At 40.4% G+C, this 19,457-nt stretch overlaps 1 protein-coding gene across 5 annotated transcripts in view; it reads right to left on the reverse strand.

Moving 5' to 3' along the window:
* Positions 1-3,317: 3,317 nt before the first annotated feature.
* The window catches only part of NRIP1 (nuclear receptor interacting protein 1), a 73,947-nt gene continuing 57,807 nt past the window's right edge, over positions 3,318-19,457 (reverse strand). For all 5 annotated transcript variants that reach the window (XM_066208522.1, XM_066208514.1, XM_066208521.1 and 2 more), the window contains one exon: positions 3,318-12,100. In XM_066208522.1, coding sequence (XP_066064619.1) covers positions 8,251-11,742 — 3,492 coding nt within the window. In that variant the 5' untranslated portion in view covers positions 11,743-12,100 and the 3' untranslated portion in view covers positions 3,318-8,250. The remainder of the gene's footprint in view (positions 12,101-19,457) is intronic.

Raw genomic sequence — 19,457 nt, forward strand, 5'->3', positions numbered from 1 at the left:
TGACCATGTTAAATAGCAGAAAATGAAGCAGGATTAGAAGGTAAAAGGTACTTGAGAATAACATCTTGTAGCTTGCTATTGTAAGATGGCCCAAAAACTAAGACCCCCCAAGTCACTGGTCCACTACTGCGTACACAGAGGACAGGCACACAGCTACACTCATGTGGGGACAGCATGCATCACCTGAAGGGACACAGGCTCCCTGTCTGCCCAAAGGTGAACCACTGAGCCATTTGTGAGGCATGTGAGAGTCAAGAAGGCTTCTTGAAAGAAAGCCAACACTAAACCAAAGGATTCTTTCAGAGTAAAATAAGATTTCAGGGAAAAAAAAAAGCAGGTGCAATTATATCAGCTACTGGAGGAACTTCTATCTTCCACAGAAATTCTAGCAAAGCATTTCCCAAGTCACAGCATACAAGAGACTGAACCACCAGGGCATCCAACTCCAAATTTCATCCTTGAATTTCATCACTTAATTCTCTCTCACTACCTGTGATGAGATTTGGGCATGGAATCTAAGTAAAGCAGAACTTGAAAAACTGTAACATTTTGCCTGAGTTAGAGGTGCAGATAGGCAAATGCAGAGAGGTAACAACAGACTCAATGTACGTGTCTCAGTGGCCACCCAGAATTCATCTGCAGAAGTAACCTGGGAGCCCTGAAATTTTCAAAGGAATTGGAGCACACAAAAGGGTATGACTCTAAAAGTCAGCAGCAGCTTCAGTAAAGAGAGAGCCCCCACCAACTTAGAGCGTAGCCCACTCTGCCTCCTGTTCAGTGAGAAATTTTCACTACCTTCCCAAACTACGAGAGAATCCAGATCATCTGGACTGTGGATGAGGACAACTATTTCTCCATCTCTCCCCAACACACCACAAGGCACTGAAGGCACACGCTGACTAACTGTGGAAGCAGGCATCAGGTTTATCTAACTGGCAAATTCACAAGTCAATTATGTTTGTTTTGCATTCAGCTAAGTTCTGAGTAATTTAACTAGAAAAGAAATCTGGAAATAGTGACAAATCTCTTTATTCATTAAGAGCAAGCATTCCTTAGAAAGCCAAATCAAAGTGGGCTGCTGTGAGCTTGGATCAGCATATGCTCCTTCATTAGCAGCATTGATAGCTAACAGCAGAGAGGATTTTTATGCCCCAAGTTTGTGCCATGCTCCCTTTGAGTCACCCTGACAATCAAAAGGAAATAAAAAATATTATCAACAATTATTTCCTGCATATCCTAGCCTCTGCTGTAGGCTCATATCAAGTCCCTACAGATATTCCCATGGGTGCATTCCACGGTCCTAATGTGCCAAGCTGCGCCATACAGCAAAACACTGTCATTGTATTCTTTAATTCCAAACCCACATTTTTCCTGTAGAGTTCACAGTCAGTGAAGAATAATTTGCTTTACTTTCCTTACTTAAAGACGTTTGTACTACTGCAGTAAGTTTCTCTATTCTTATAAAGGCTTCCACAATGCACATCCCTGCAAATGATCTATCAGAGTCCACACCTGTCCTTGACACCCACAATACTCATTTCACTCAGGACAGAGAGGACTGGGGTGCCAAGTCCCATGAACACAATTGCTGTCACCCCCCAGTTTGGAAATCTCTGAAGCAGAAATGAAAATTCCTTCATCCAGCAGCTGTTTCGTGAAAAAAAAAAAAAAAAAAACAAACAGAAAACAAAACAAAACAAAAACACACACAAAAACAAACCCCATCAACACCACATGCAATTTTCACTGTGAGGAACAAGCTGGGGACCAAGAAGATTCCATGTGACCAGAGGTCTGTCTGTGAAGAGTTCACTGGCAGCGTGAAGCACTTTTGAGTGAGTTCATTCAGAATCACCAAGCAAATGCTGTTCACATTCATTCAGAGGGGAATGTTTCCTGGGATATCACACCTGCTCCACATCCTCATCACCCCACAGGCTGTCCAGCGTACCACACACTCAGTTCCACAGCCCTCCTTGCTCTGGTAGACATGGTGCAAATTTTACTTGGTGTAACAGCACAACGGAACAAATATAGTGAATTTACAAGAGCCTGAAACCCCCACCAAGCAATAACAGAAAAGTTCAGGTGCTCCATGGAACTGTCCTAAGGCACCATCACTGAAGAAACAGAGTGGTGGCTTTGCCTGGTGGGCAGACTCAAAACCGGAAGAAACACAGCACGGATGAGACCACGTGTTTCAAGAAATTATTTCCAAGCTGCACTGCCATTAGAAGATTAGATTGGCTCCTTAGGGATATTTCTTTTTCAGGTGGCTGCATTTTGGCTCAGCCATTGATCTCTCACATAAAGCCTACTTTCAGAGAGAAGAGTCTGTGCAGGAGCTGCGTCAGGGTCCTTTCCCTCTGAAGCACAGTTGAGCATCACCAGTGGCATTACATCCATAGTGCAAGGTGATGTATCCCATCCTGTTCCATTTTGGACACGCAACAACTAAAATGCTGTTATACAGTTCAGGATGCCCTAGCTGAGATCTATGGACTCAGAATTACTGTTTTAAAACTACGTAAAATTTTATTTACATATTATATTTTCTGCTTTCTAGAATGCTTCCAAAGAACCTCAGGCACACAATTAATTGCTGAGACCAGGAAGCGTAGGATGATTCATGAAAATAGCTGTTAGTGTAACCCAAGACAATCATGACCTATCCTATGTGCTTGCTTGCAACTGTACAGCTCCACACACTGTCTGGACACCCTGGAACAAAAATTTTCTGGAGAAACAGCACTTGCACTAATACTGCAATCCATCATTTGCACTAATGCCATAAGCTGGCTTAAAAACTCCAAAATATGATGGAAGTGCACTGTTAAACCTTTGTGTGTGCTTCATGGGCAAAATGTGTTCACTTTTTCTACAAATTTGCTTAAGAACATAAATAGAATAAACAGAGTTTTCTTTGTGATATGAACCAAAGTAGATTTTAGTGGGAAAACAGATCTTTCTGCCCCGCACAAGGGACCTGAACAAGGTTTCAACATTCAAAATTATTTTCACATGAGAATTCCCATTTAGAGGTTTCCAGTTTACAGTCACTGATTTCAAGTTAATAAGCAGAAGAGTATTTAAATAAAACACAATACAGAGCTTGGTGAAGTAAAGCTGCTAATCTGATTTAGATTGTTTTATTTCCAGCACTACAGCTCCCAATTTCCAGTCAGTAGCCTTGATGAAGGCTGTGTGTGCCTAAGTTCCTTGAGGTACTTTTGTTGTCAGAAATTTGTATCAACAGCACTGATGCAAAGAGCCCACTAACACTCCAATAATGTAAAGTACACATGAAATAAAGCAGATTTAAAAACCATCAAGACAATGCATTTTTCTCATTTATTCAAATCTTCTGCAGGAAGTAAACACTGAAAGATTTAAAAAAACTTCACACTGCAGTATGTACAGTTTTGTGACATCACATGAGGAAATTAATTTCTAATAAAAAAATGAGACCAGTTAAATTACTGAAGACACATCACAATAAAACTGGTTGTGGTAAAATCCCGAATTCTTATGTATGGCAATGAGAATCAGTACTCCTTTGCCTTACAGAGATGGAATAGTCCTGGTACAATATTTCAATTATGCGAAATGGAGTCCTGAACTTACATGAATTATTATAATTGCATGAGAACTTCATGTTTTAAAAGTAGGTTTGCATTTTTTTTTCCAGACCCTTTTGAATTGAAGCACATTCTTTCACAAAGCTAAAATACCACAGCAGAAGTCATGTCCAGAAGTGGAATACTGTTGTGTTTTGAACTGACCTGACTTGTTAAGACATTTTTATTTTTTTTTTTTTTGCCAACGCACAGATGCACAGGGTCCCCCATGCATTTTTCATGCAGCAGGTAATCACAACTTTAAATAAAAGAATTTTTCTATACATTCTTCCAGACTTGCAACTGTATACATACATGCAAAAGTTTTTAAACCTATGTGATCATATTTACACTTATACATGGAATATACATAACAAAAGAGATTAAAAGGTTTTTTCCTTTGCATTAGAACAATACAAAATATGTATTTTTCATTAAGGAAACCACTATTTACATCACCTTTTAAAAACCAATTTCAACATATTATAGGTGTAACAAGTCAACATATTTACATTATATATAAATATATATATATAATATATACTTACCAGTTTACTCTGTAAGATGTGGCAGAGAACAAACTGGTAATATCATGTCACTGACGTCAATGAGAGCTGTAATACTTTCACCAACATTTAACAGGGAAAATTTAAACCACTCATTTCTTTCTTTTAAAAACATTTGTAAATTAAAAATTTAAAAACATTACTAAGAGTAAATGTTTACGAAAAGTGAAAGTTATGGCTGAATTCCCTTTTTCTCAAACTGAGCTGCCCAGCTGTGTGGTATCAGTAGAGAAGCCCTCCAGCTCTCCACCTTTGATTCTGCAGTCATGCATTACCCACCATCATTTTCTCAAGCTCTGGCAGGGGAGACACTAGAAACCTGGATATCTGAGGCCCAGACATTTCCCTCTGGAAAGAAAAGGCATATCTGCATGGCAATTCCAAGTCAATCCCCAAATCCAGCGGGTCTGGGCACTCCACCAGGCACTCCACAACCTAACTGCTGCAGCCCTAGCCCTTCCCAGCTAAGTGGGGCCAAAGTTAGTTCAGGTTAAAGTTCCAAGGGGCTGCATGGCATAGAGACAATTCCCTAACTCACCTCCTCACTGCTCTGAGAGCTGGAGGCAGCTTTCCCCGCAGCAGTCTCAGCTGGCTGTAACTGGGGTGTGCTCTCCCCTCCCTCCCTGCTCCTTTGAGGGTGAGATCACACACCAGCATCCACTGATCCTGCACCACTCTGCCTGTACAGCTGCTGCTGCCAAGATCTGCCAAGATCCCATTCTGCTTCCAGTCTGTGGTCTGAAGACCTACAGGAGACAGGAGCTGCTGAGGGCACCAAGTGCTACTCAAGAGGTGACCTTGGTTTGCAATCCATCTACAGGGACTGGTGGAGGTCAGGGATCTTAGAGCTGCTTGGGAAAACGCGGCCAGCCCTACCAGTCTCTCCTGGGGCAACAAACCCAGCTCCCACACCCCTCTTTTCTGATGGGTAAGTCCCCATGGAAAAAACAGCAACTCCTCTTTACTCACCCATGCTACAAGATAAAAAATAATTAAAGAGCCTTTGGTCCTAAGGTGTCGATGCTGTAAATGTGGATGGGGTAGATTCAAAGACCTCTCTTCCCTAGGGAGGGGGTAACACCAGTGATAGAGGAGAATTCCATATAGGAGGAGACAGCTGCCCTCTTAGAAGCTGACTGAGCATTCCCTTGGAATGTCCTGCCCTCTCTCAAGGGCCTCAGCCTTCTTACCTGCTGCTTGAGATTGCAATGTCTGCAGGAGATAAGATTCTTCCATGAACATCATGTCCCAAACTTAAATTCTTGTATAGTAGAGTTTACTGTGAGAATGGCAATACCCTTTCATTGACATCAACTAAAAAGAAAGCTAGATCCTTAACTGGTCAAACTGTTAACATTTTAACTTAACTGTTTTATAAAACTTTCAAAACTAAATGTTCAAAAGTATATATTATAACAAAAGACTACCCTAGAATAAATACAAAGATCAGCACATTGCTTGATTCCAGTATTATTTTTTGTTAGGGTCAGAATCTCTTCCCCACTTTTCATCTCAATTTTGGTGAAGTTTTTCAACCAGGATATTCCACATCCTCTCATGCTGCATTTTTCTGTGGAGCTCTTCAAGCAAATTATAGCCCTGTATTTAGACTGGGGACCATCTATTATTCTATATTGTATATATTTCCTACCTATATACACATTGTTTCAAGAAAAATAATCAATTAAGACTTTAAAAGACATTTAATGGATGGAACAAATACCATCTTTTTAATATTTCTGCTGGGTTGACTCATATAAAAAGAATTCAGTTCCACTGTCAATCCAAAATATACTTTATCTCATTAATGATCATTCTATGAGACATCTGAATTGTCATTGGGCCACTTATAAATGCAATATTAAAGACAAACAAAATTTTATTTTTATATTATACTCCAGACAATGACATTTAAAATGATATTAGATTTGTGTGAAGGTTTTAAAATATAAATCTTCTTTGTACAGCCCATTAATATATTATGCTTCACCGAAATAACATAAAAATATATCTTTAAATTGCTCTGTTAATTCTCATAAAAACGGGGGAATGTTTTATACCAGATACTGTCAAATATTTGTGTTCCCTAAAAGAAGGTATCCCCCGGAGGGGGGAAAAACAGAATAGTGGTGCATTTTCCAGCTGTCAGACAGGAGAAGTCCTTCTCACGCGGAACTCCACTGGAAAGAACTGATCTTGGGCTGGGGACAGGGGCAAGAGGGGGACAACAGCTTGCTCTGTCTCAGCAAGCCAGGAGTCTAGGAAAAGGATCTTTGAAACCAAACCAGACAGAAAAGGGCAAAATGCTCCGTCACTCATGTCTGCCATGGAGACGTGAGATGGACAAAACCAGCAGTTTTGTCATGTCATCAGCTCGCAATGGTGAAAACAGACAAAATTAAACCGAAGTGTAGCTTTCATTAACTGTACAAGCCAACTGCTTAGCTGCTTGCTGATGGCAAAGAGGATTACCAGTGAAATCAAGAAGCCACAGAGGATTTTTTTTTTTTAGGGGAGTAAAAAGTTCAGCAAAACTTCTGCTTGCCAATAATTCATATAATTTAGATGAACTGGATTTTGTCCTCTTCCTCCCCCCAGAGAAATAAGGCTGCAAAAGGAGTTAACACTGACAGTGCTAACGGGAAAGCAGAGCCACACGACTCTTCCCCAGCCAGCAATTCTTTTAAGGTGTCTCAGCTCTGACTGCAATTTTCAGTTCCTCCCATCTCAGGCTGATAGTGCCAGATGTTACAAATCACAGCACAGGTGGGGATTGAGGAAAAGGGCAGGGAAGGATTTCTCAGATATATCCCACTATCCATTACAGAACATGACAAAACCACAGTTTTATCCTCAGTGCTACCTGGAAAATTATTCTAAAGCCAGATTTTCTGCAGTGAAAGGGTAGTGCATTAAACCATGGATCAGCTGTTCAGAGAGTAATAAATATTGGCAGATCATAGATTCTTTTCCCTGGTTGTAGGAAGAGGCCAACACATTTTTCATTAAAATCTTATTCCATCTTTGAGTGAAAGTCTGATGTGGTGCTTTAGTGCAGTTGGTGTTCTTCCACAGGGAAGCAGGAGGGTGCTGAACAGACAATTCCACTCATCCCCTTCACAAGCTTTCCAGCATTTTCCTCACTGAATATATGTACTAAGCCTTCTCAATCACACTGCTCCAAGAGGCATTTTGGCTTTCCCCTTTTAGGCAGGAAAGTGACAGGAATGTGCTGACAAAAGGATTCATGCAGTACTTGCACGGCCTATGAAAATCTGCCTTTTTTATAAAAACCTAGAAAAACCCCTTAATTCTAACTAGTAACTCATAGCTATGACTAAGAATTCTGAGGAAGGCATTTGTTGAGAGCAGGGCAAGGAAGAAAAATAGATTTTACACCACTATTCTGGCAGGACCACAAACAAGATTTAAAAATAACAATACAAATTTTGGAAGCACTAAAAAATACATTTCAGTGCACTTCAATTATTAACACTGACGCAGGTTTTCCAATATGACAAGCTAATACCTTGGACGGACTGCTCCATTTCTTAAAAGTTATTCTTAAAATTTCACAAAACATATTAAAACATTCAAAAAAAACCCAAAAAAAAAGTACACTGTCTCTATGCTCAGGCTTCAAAAAAAAAAAGGATTATTTTACAGGGAGGGAGGAAACGCAGCATTACCACCACCTAGGCTGTACGCTTACACTTTATGTTATACCAAAAGCTTGCAGATCCAAATAAGACTGATCAAAGAGTACTCAGAACTTAATCTGATACATACAGAAACGTCTTGTACAAATTACAACCCTTTCTAGTTTCCTTGTGACAATCTACTGTAAAGCAAATTTTATCTACATGTATTTTAAATAACATCACCAGAAAAATAAAAAGTTTGTCAAATGAAAACATGTTTCAATTAGACCATGCTTTTTTTTTAAATCATGCTCAATTTATACAGTAGTCAAGTTCATACTCATTTTTCTTTTCTTTTTTTTTTTTTTTTTATTTTAAAACAAAGATTCAAAACCGCTGATTGTAAACTCACTGAGGAGGCTGAGTTTATTCTGGCTCTTTTTTGATTGTTCGCACTTTTTCCAGAAGTCCGTGCACTTCTCCATTCACACCACCATGCTGATGAGAGGTGTTACTCCCCATATGGCTGTTGTAAGGGCTTCTTAAGTTACTAAAAGGAGTTTTAAGCTCTGTGTCAGATGTCAACTCCTCTTTGATTGTAACACGGGTTGAACTCTCGGAAAATGAAGGTTCATTCCAAATTTCTTTGTCGTGTGCTTCTTGGCTGCTGGCAGAGCTGCCGCCTTTCTGTAACATGTAGTACAATATTGGATTGGTTTTGGTCAGTCTCGGAGAGTCTTTCTCATAATCGTTCTTGTCCATGCCCGTGATCACCCATCTGATGGGCCCCTTCTCACTGGGCATGGAACACATGCTAAACTGGTCGGACTCCAGTCTGGACACTGTACTCCCCAAATGTTCAGGGAAGGGGGAGCTGGCTGGACTTTTTACTGTTACAGGATACTGAAATGTTCTGTGATCTACACAATTGTTCTGTTGCACAGGGCTTCCCACCAATGATCTTACTGAAGAAATGGTGAATTCAGGTTTATTGACTGTTGCACTGGTTTTGTTTCCTTTTTTCTTGCCCTCTGTTAGTATGTTATTCCTATGTTGTGACAGATCTCTCTCACAGTTTTCTGAGAGAAGCAGCTGTTTCAACACATTAAAGCCTTTACTATCTCTAGACCAACTCCTATTTTCAGTTTCACTATTTGAACCATGACTTACAGCATATTTAAATTCAGCATCACTTCTGCTGAATTTCAGTTCTTGCTGGTTAAGCAAAGGCCCGTACAGTGCCTCGGTAGGAGAAGCATGATTGTTTCCAGCATCAGACACATTACTTTTCATCTTTTTTAATGGGCTGTCCAAAGGCTCAGCATGAAGCTTCCTTTTCTTCGGTACTGTGCAAAGACTCTTAGACTCAAGGTGTGTCAGCTCGTTGTTTCGGTGACTTCTGTCCAGTTCATCTGCAGGGTAATTGTCTTGATTCTGTCTCAGCAACCTACTTAGCAGCCCATTTTTGGAAAAAGAGAAATCTTGAGGTGAAAGAGGCTCAGATTTCACCTCCTCGGATGCTGGAGAAGCAGCTGTGTTTCTCTGCAGCGAATGAACAAACCCTTGGAATTTGTTACCCTTGCATTCTCTTACTTGTGCATTTGAATTATAAGGAACATTTGACTCGTCAGATGGTTCAGTTTTTATTTTCACCGTCAATATTTGCTCATTCAAAGCCTTGTCTGTCTGTTCTTGAGAACTTTCATCTCTTAAAAGCATCCTCTCTTTCTTTTCACTTTTACCTTTATTGGGAGTTCCCAGAAGCAGCTGAAGGACAGTGCGCCTTTCAAGGAGATTTTCTATTTCCGAGCCTGGAAGTCCTTGTTCAGCAGGTGTGGGCTGACAACTGAATATTTTGTTATTTTCTTCATGCATACTCAATTTATTCGTAAGCAGAGGGCTGTTCAATCTATCAATCAAGCCCACAGGTTTATCCATGTTCCCTGCCAGCAGCTGTTTGCTAGCTCTTTGTTCCTCACTTGACATGGAACTCTGCATGCCGCACTGAGCCAGGTTCTGCAGCAGCTTGCTGGCACTGAATGCCGAGGAGTTCTGGGGACTTTCGGTCCTGCTCAGCTTAGCTCCTTGAATTTCTTTGCTTTTGGACAGGTCTATCAAGTGTTTAGATGCAGAATTCATCAGTCTGTCCGGCTGGATGCTGCAGGGGTAGGGTGGCGAGCTTCGCTTGACAGCCAGCGACTGGTGCGAGAGATTTATGGGAGAGTCTGCTTTTGCAGAAGCCAGCAAGGGTGGAGTGCTTAACGGAGTCATTCGGTTGGCACTGGGACTGTCAGTAACAGGAGTCCTTTTCCCAGTCTGTACAGTGAATTTTGCCACATCAGCCGTACTGTGTGGTCCCTGAGGATCATTACTCTTGTCTACCTGCTCTTCACTCTTATGGCCAAGTAACAGCTGAAGTAATGTTACTTTCTGGTGGGGATTCAGTTTAGAAGCTTTCGGAGTGTCTTTCTCTTCCTTGATGTCTGGACAGGAAACTTTTGGATCCCAGTTACGAAGCAAGGACTGAGTCAGGTTATCCAGTGATGCAGGTCCAGGCGGACCTGCATCTGGTTTATCTGTTCTCTGTTTAAAGGACAGGTCTATAGGAAGACAGTTAGAATGGGAGCTTTCATCATCACTGCTGTCTTCTGTAAAACTGGGATTGTTGTCAGAATACTCATCAACAGTTGTTGGTGTGCTGCTGTCTTCAAAAATGCTGGCTCTCTCACTCTGCTCACGCCCTTTCACATGCTTGGTGGTATTCTGGCTCTTCAGCAGATGTAACAGCAAACTGTTGCTGGGAGAGGTTTTCAGGTTACTCCTTTCCACAGTACTTTTGTATCCCACAGTTTTGGGTGGTGAGTGCATGATTCCCACTGAACTCTGAAATGGTGCCATATTGCCTTTGCTAGCGACTGTTTTGGGGGATGATCCTGCTTGACCATTGAGATGGCTTGTCATTCCTTTGGCCAATCCGAACTGGCCTACGTCCTTCTGGGCACTTTCTTGTAATCTGGCCATGGCTGCAAGTCTCTCGCTTGCAATCTGATTGGCATTTTGTGCTTTTAAAGCATGTTCCCTGGAGTACTGCTGCAAGTGGGCTTCACTGGAAAGGAGCAAAGCCAGCTGGCTGCACGCTACGCTGGGCTTGGGTGAAGCAGCAGGGCTGGATCGTTTCTCTACCATGCTTGCAACAGCTTGTAACCTTGCAGCACACGACAGGGGCTCGTTCATCACCTTAGGGCTGCTCTGCACCGCATGAGGAGATTCGATAAACCTCTCCTTGGGCAGGTTCTTAGTGATGTCGGGCAGGCTGTTGTCCAGCTTCTGATCTTTTGCTTTGCTCTTCTTCAGCAGAGTCTTCAGGTGGCTGGATGCAACACCATAGCACCTTAAATCTTTCTCCACTTGCAAAGAATCATGGCTAAGAGAATACCCCTGCTCCTTAAGACTCTGTCTAATCTGCTGTGACAGAGCAACACTCTGCAGCCTAGAGCTGAATGACTGAAGCAAAGAGGCAAGTAATGTGCTATCCTGTTTGCCTTTAGGCACATTTTCAACCATGCCAGCCAACAAAGCTTCCTTTTTTCCATCTAAATCCACAATGGAATCAGACAACCGCCTTCTCTTTGCTGCATTCCAGTCTTCTGAAGACTGCAACAGTCTTGCTTTTTTGAGGTGCAGCATGCCAGATCCCCGATATGTACTTGTGTTAAGAGCTGGACCATTACTCTGACAGCTGGGAAATATATTTCCTGAAATCTTAAAGTTTTGATCCTCCCCACTATGCCCAGTGGACTTTTTGTCAACTGCAGTACCTGAGCCTCCTGCTGCTTGATGCATTAGTAATCCCTCTAGGTAAGTTAGAACAACAGAATCCTGGTGCATCTCAGAGCCAAGCTCTTCTCCATGAGTCATGTTCAATAAAAGTTTCCAAAAAGGCTCTGTTTCTGTTCACTTCAAAGACTAGTTTTGCTCAATCAAGATGCAGAGTTAATAACAGGTAGATGTCTACAGTGTTTTCTTAGAGACTTGCAGAAACAATAGAAAATGTATAATCCTACGCAGGCTTCTCCCAGTGTACACTGTTTGATGAGCCAAGTTTCCAATCATAGCAATCAGCTGATATCAAGGATATTTATGGACAACGTCTAGGAGGATTACTCAAAACATGGTTTCACAGGAAGAAAGTTCCATGAAGTATTTGCTGCCTTCTTTCTTCAGGAGGCCAGCTTGCTTTTCTTCCTTTTCCATTTCCACCAAGCACGTAAAATTCCTAAATCAGAAACACAAAACAAAAAACAGAAAGAAAATATTTAGGATTAAGATATAATTGCATAAGAGATATTTTTTCTTTAAAAAATTCCAAATCCAACCCCCCACGCATTGTCTTAGGCAGAGTTTCAGGATACAGAAATAACACGCACATTCCAAAAGAAACTAAAAATCAAATAAAGTACAAAATACATGGTTATCCAATTTAAAGACCTTAATGAAAACAATTCTGAGACAGTTTTATACAAAAATTAGGCTCAAAAATTAATTTTATAAATTTATACAAAAATTAATTCATAAGCACAACTACTACAGGCCTTCACTGAATTTCACTATTCTGCAGCTAAAAATAAGGAATAGCAAACCTGAAAGGAAAATCTTGAATCACTCTAAACACAGTTAAAAAAAAAAAATTCCACTGCATTTTACTTAACTATTGCACCAACTTTTCTTCTGTAAACGTAAATACACAGGACACGCAGCCTATCACTCTTAAATGGAACTAATAGGAAAAGGCAGGCCTAAAGTCAATGTTTAGTTCCACGTTGCACATGTTTTCAAACAACAGAATAGATAGCATCATATATATGAGTGCATTTTTGCTTGGCAGGTGGATGATATTGCTGAAAGTAGAAACAAAGTTGTTAGCACTGCCCAGGACTATGCACCAAAGCAAAATCCAGTATGGTAACACAACAGGAGTGAAATCTTACTGCTGTAAGATTCTTAATGTTGTTCTTACAACACCCAAACGCCACAAGTTATTAGAACAATCATGTGATAAGAGTGGGGAAAAGGTTGCTTATGCTCCTGATGTAACGTAAATCCTGGTGTCAAAATCCTCCCTTCCCTGGAGGATTTTCACCTTTACATTCCTTCTGTACATGAAACAAATTATGGCAAAACCAAACCAGTTCTTCCCTGAAGTCTTGTTACTCTTCAAGAGTGTGTAATATCCCTACTAAATACTTCCTTGGATGGGGCAGTGTGGAATAAAAAGCTTTTATAAAAGGCACAGCAATGGTGCTTGTGCTGGATGCATCTCTTCAGTTTCACTTGTAGGGCTTGTCAACATTTCAGCCACTACAGCTCAGTAATGAGATCCTTACACCACACATGCATCCTCCTTCACTCATTCAGTACTGAACTGGCATAAATATTCAGTATGAACAAAGGTAAGTGTCCTTCTGCATACTGAACTCTGCAATTTGCTTTCATGGGCTAGAAATCCACTGAAAACTTGTATTTACAAGTTTAAAAGGAATGTACACAGATGAAATCCTTGCCTCCTTAAAGTGAATGAATATTTTATGATTGATATCCCAGAGGCAAGTTTTTAATTCAAAACCTACAGGCAACTAGAAGTCAGAAAATAATCAGATATTAAAAATGTAAAGAATAAGAACTACTAAAGTAGCTGTAATGTTAACTGTCCTTAATCCCCCAGGGCAAATATTCCCTTATTTGGTTTTAAGTCATCTAGAAAATCTCTAAAAATGGAGCTATCTTAAAAAAAAAAGAAGCCCAAAACAAACCCAAACAAAAACATCTAACCACCAATGCACTGCAGTTTAAAGACATGCATTCAAATATCAAATGCAAAGCTGTTAGCTATTATTGAGGCCTCAGTACTTCTCTCAGAAACACACGTCTACATTAACCAGCATTCACATAATTACCCGTAGAAGACACAGTGTTCCTTCCAACATGAAACAAATGTGGATTCAGCTAACATCTTACTGCTCCTTCAAAAAGCTCTGTACCTCTGGGTGGGCTTTTGCAGTTTCAACCCAAAACCAGAATAAAAATCACAAATAACGGAAAAAAAAAAAAAAAAAAAACGAAACCAAGAGACTTCCAAAGAAAACATCAAATATCCAGCAACAGTAACAGCAATACAATTAGACTATTTCCCCAAACATTTGGGAACACACTTTACCTAGAGAATATATTTCTCCAGCTTCCAAAAGTAAATTGTTTATCTGCAACCATGTTTCATGTTTCAAACAGTAATGAAGCTGACAGTGTACTGTTATTAAAATGGAACACGTAGCACTGATACGCTCTGTATTGTATTTAAGGCAATAAAATTGAAATTCTCTCAGGATTTGTGACTATCTGGTAAAAATAAGGCTTTGAGGTCACCTTTAAGGTAGAGTCTCAAACGAATGCACCATTAAGCCAATATTCAGTACAACTTTACTCACTACACCTTTGGGTAATTCAAAAAAGACAATGCATTTATGCAAATCCCTCAGGTACTCCAAAAGCCTCTTGCAGGAGGTGACACTTGTAGCCAGTTCAGTTTATATACGACAACTATTCTAAGAAGTGTTTTGCCACCTTTCTCATTTTTTTTAAAATTTTATTTTAATTACCCACTGCTACGGAAATACTAAAATGAATAATTTAATGAAATCAGATTGCTGCAATGAAGCTTCTTTAAAGAGAATGAAATCTGGAAAGCACTTAACACATTAGAACAGGACATCAGCAATCCTTTTAAAAAGCCTCTTTTGATCTAGTGCTGTAACAGATATTACAGTGTTAAAATCTGACATGACAATGTCCATCTGAGATGTAGCCATGCCAAATCCAAACCAGCTTTGGAAATTAATGTTCAGCAGGACACTAAGGCAACCATTCAGCCACCTTCCAAATACACATAGACTATACAAAAGAACTTCCCGGGACCCACTGAAATGTTAATTTTTTGTTTCTTGAAATGAAATATTTAGGAAATTACCAGAGCAGTGGAAAAAAAAATTAAGTTAAAAGAAAAGGCAGAAGAAAGAGAAAGGAGAAGTCATAGAGCAACAGATTTCTTATTTCACAGTAAGGGCTGATTCAACTAGTAAGATCGAAATAGCGTATTTAATTACTATGACAAAAAAAATTGCTAAGTTAATGTGCTTTCCTGACCACAACTACTCTAAATGCACACCTTTTTTTCTGCCACTTCTACTATCTTCTCCCAGACTTCCGTACCATTAGAAATAAACAATGCAATTGCAGAACCTCCAGGAGCACCCACTGATTACAGCTCATTAAGCCATGTTTACCTAGACAAAACTAAGGCAGCAGCAGAATCCACAGCACAAATGCTGTAACCTGGTGAGACACTCCCCAAGTGAAGCATACCACAAGAAATCAATTCCACAGCCTTTTAAATCGTGCCTAAGGAGAAACTTTAAGCAGTATAGGGAAAATACGGGAATATTAAAATGTTCACTGAACTGCATATGTCCAAAATATGAATTCCCCTCTTATGGCTGTTAAAGTTTTTCTTTGTTTGCAAACTACAAACATATTTATCCACCACAAGGATTTTAAAGGAATAATAACAACAAAATTAAAGATCCTTTCTTTATCATAAAATATAACTGCTGCAAAAGATAACAAAATCCGAGAACACAGGTTCTAATAACATCAAAGCGCAACAGAACCAATTGGTTTTGGCTCCTGAACATTTGTCTTTGATTTTTAAAGAAGTCTTTGAATGAATGAAAACCTCAACTGCAAAACCTAAGTGGAGACTCTAAACAAATAGCAGACTTTTAGTTCACCCTGTATCACTTCAACATGCAGTTACTGCTATTTAAGAAATTATAGTGAGTTCACTATTGAACTAGCAAAGTCACATTCGTAAGACTTTTTTCACACAGCCCAGACTAGCATTTCCAGTTGAATCCTTTTGCTAAATGGAACAGAGAGCCACAGTAAATTAACAACACTAGACTAGCATTATCTGAGTACGGGGGTTACATAGTCTATTGGATAATACAAAAAAAACTTGGTATTATCAAGGTGTCTTCTGCAGTCTCAATTCAAGATCACAGGAAAAAAAATCTTAGAGAAATCATTAAGGTATTCATTTAGGAAACTGGCAATGGCTAGCAGATTGCCCACATGAACATTTATTAGAAGACACATTACCCAAACTCATGCACATTGTTAGAATGATTAATAGAGGTTGAGACTAGTATATGTTCACACAGATAAAACATTTTTATTAACTACATTTCAGAGTTCTCTCATGACAATTAAACTCCTGTAGCAATTTTATGTTCCATTTTTAAGTTGAGATGAATCAAAACATGCATTTGTAAAGCAAAAATAAAACCGGTCTGTGAAATAAAAATCTTCAGTTATTTAATAAATTTGGTGTTCTAATGCTTAGCTACTATTGGAAGAGCCAGAAAAAGTCTCTTACTGGCTTCACTGACTTCCCATTCTCATATTCCCAAGTGTAAAGGCTCCAGCCCACCACATCAGCCAATGGCTCAGACTGTCATTTTAATTATTACAGATTTGAGGAATGCAGTACAGTGATTACAGTGGCAGCTTGGGAACCAGGGGTCCAATTACTCACTGCGCTGCAGACAGGCTGTCTGACTTCTGGTTTTACTTCTCTGTACCCTGTTTTCCCAGATGGAGTAATAATAGATGGAAACTTCAGAAAGATAATTGTGGATAAATATATTAAAGGCTCTGTGTTACTCAGCAGCTCCAGTACCAGCACTAAGTACCTAAACCACAGGATTTTATGTGATTCCCCGTCCTTATGGCTGCCTGCTGTGAAAATGTTGAAGCGCACAATGAAATTAGGATCTCAAAAAAAAAAAAAAAAAAAACCACCAAGAAACAAAAAAAAAAACACCAAAAAAAACAAACAAACAAAAAAAAAAAAAAAACCCACAACAAAAAAAACACCCACCTAGATGCACTGGGAATTGCAGCAGAATCTTGCAGCAAACTAAGAATGAGTGGGGGAAATGAGACGTGCTGTTCCAGATTTATTTTGTTATTAAGCTCAACTTGCCCACCTTTGATTTCAGCAGGGAGGATGTTTTCAGAGTGCTGGTAAAAGCACTTCAGTCTTTTAGTTGGCTCTTTTTGCAAAGGTTCTGAGCAGGGAAACAGCCCTGAACAACAACCCAGCACCAAATGCACAGAGCTGCACAAACGAGCAGGTACTTCAATGGTGCTTAAGCACGTGCTTTAAGAGAATCAAGTATTTAAGTGCTTTGCTTTCCGAAATCCACGCTGTATTTGTGTCAGAAATCTGTTCAGATGAATGGAGCAGCTGAGACCTCTTCACAGTTTTGATTCACGCATCCAAGACATTTTGAAGGTTCCCTTTGCAAATGTAATTTAGAAAAAAAAAAAAAAGAAAAAAAAAGGCAGAAATGATCAGATGGGGGAGCAAAAGTCAGCAATAAGTGGGTGAATTCTCCCACAGCTGCACTCAAAAGAACTTGGGAATCCAGAAGTCTTTCTTTACAACTAATTAATTTAAATAAAATAAATCAGGCTCCGCTCCTACAACTGTAGTGTGTCAGTCTGAGAAAGCAAAAATAAGCTTCTTCACAGGAGCTTGGCACACTGTTCACTCCTCCAAGGCCTGCTGACTGACTCCAAAAGACATTTTAAACACGGGAAGGATAGCCTATCCCTCTCAGACAGCTCAGTCAGGAGAGGGCACATGAGGAATCGTGTTGCAGCAGCAGCAGCAGGAGCTCCTGCTGCTGCCAGGAATTCTGAAGAGGCTCCCGAGTCTCCGACCCCACCAGGGCTGGCATTCCCGGTCCTGAGTTGGGGCTGTTCCCTCCCGGCTGGCACGGAGCACACGGCAGCATCGCTCCCTCCGTGAAACATCCCCTTGGATAACGCAGGATTAGCAACAGCCACGGCTTCGCGGCCAAATTCTGCACGAACACTGGAATGGAAAAGCCTTTCCCCCTGTGTTTTGTTAAGCTGTGTGCTGCCAAACCCAGCCCCGACATGACTTTAAGATTTAGACAACAGAAAGAGGTGTTTCCTTCACTGTGGGGATGGGGCAGCAGTGGGAGGGGGTGTGTAGAATTGATCAGACCCCAACCAGCCTGATCAAAACTTGATTATTTTAGCAGTTTCAGTAATAGGATTTTGAAAAATACTAGAGCAAACCTATTCCATAACAGATATGAAACAGCTCAGAATGATGCAAAATCTACCGTTTTACAAAAGCACACAAACCCTGAGTAACTGAGAAGTCTTTAAGTCACACAAAATCGATAGAAACAGAACCAAGAGCACAGCAGGCACAAGACACAGTTTTTCCTCTGAGAATAAGACCTGACAGACCACTGGACTGAAATGTTAGTGAACCAGCAATTGAGTGCGGAAGAAAAAAACGCCAACTGTTCTTGTGGTAGAGACTATTTAGATTTACTTCAGCTTTTAAGAGGGCACTAAAATGTAAACGCTGATTACTGCTGTTGATAATAGTGGTGCCAGAGGGACATAAGGAAGGGAAGGCTATTCCTACACATTCCATTTGGGGTGTGGAAAGGGGGATTCAGCCACCTCATCTCAAGTGTCCCTCCACTCCTCAGATTTCACATGGGATTCTCCAGTCCGGGAATCTGTGACTCACTCAGACCATGGAATCCCACCCCATGGCAACAACAAGGAGCTTGGGGATGGTACGTAATTTATATCACGGGGGAACACAACATGTCCAGCATGCGCTGAAATGAGGTGCAGAAATGTCGGGGAGATTTCCATACCCAGGCAAGAAGGCTGCTTGGGGAGGCGGCGAGGTGAGGCTGCACATCCTGCCAGGAGAGACACGTGAGTCCGAACACCTCAGACTCTGTGGGAAAGCATTGCTTCATCCATAAAGTGGAAAACCCAAATTCTGTGCACTACAGAAGTGTTGATAGCACTAATCAGTGTTGGCTACACTGAGACTCATCCAATGCCGGCACTCAACCCATCCCAGCCACATCTTCCAGATCGTGGTGCACAGCTTGCAAAAGGCCACAGGTAGACATTTCTCCTTAAGTTACATGTGACTTGTATTTTTGCATCTTACTTCATAAAGCTACCACTAAGGAGTGGGAAAGAAATTGAAAATAAGAAAGAAAAAGGGAAAAAAAACCCAAAGCCAAACAAACAACCCTCCCAAAAAACCCAAAAAACCAAAAACAAAACAAACAAAAAAACAACAAAAAAAAAAAAAAAAAAAAAAAAAAAAAAAAAAAGAAAAACTCTAACAAAAAGCCAAACCAACCAACCAAAACCCTACCTGAGAAATAAAAAAATATCCTTCACCCAACATCACCCCAAACCCAATTAAACCTCCAAAGGAGATGAAGTATATGGGAAGGAGCAAATGGGGAGCAGACAATTGCCATGAAAGCTGAGTTTGTGAAAGCCTTAGCAGCAGCTCTCCAAGGTTTACAAGAACACGTAAGCACCATGCACAGCTTAATCCAAACCTGGCCTCCACATCAAGACCTCCTGCTGGAAAGTTCTGCAAAGTTCAGAGATGAAACACATGTGGCCATTTTTCGTGCTGTGACACTCTTCAA

The sequence above is a fragment of the Chamaea fasciata genome, unplaced genomic scaffold, assembly GCF_029207755.1.
Source record: "Chamaea fasciata isolate MVZ Bird 193981 ecotype frontalis unplaced genomic scaffold, bChaFas1.0.hap1 SCAF_2, whole genome shotgun sequence".
Classification (NCBI taxonomy): Eukaryota; Metazoa; Chordata; class Aves; order Passeriformes; family Sylviidae; genus Chamaea; species Chamaea fasciata.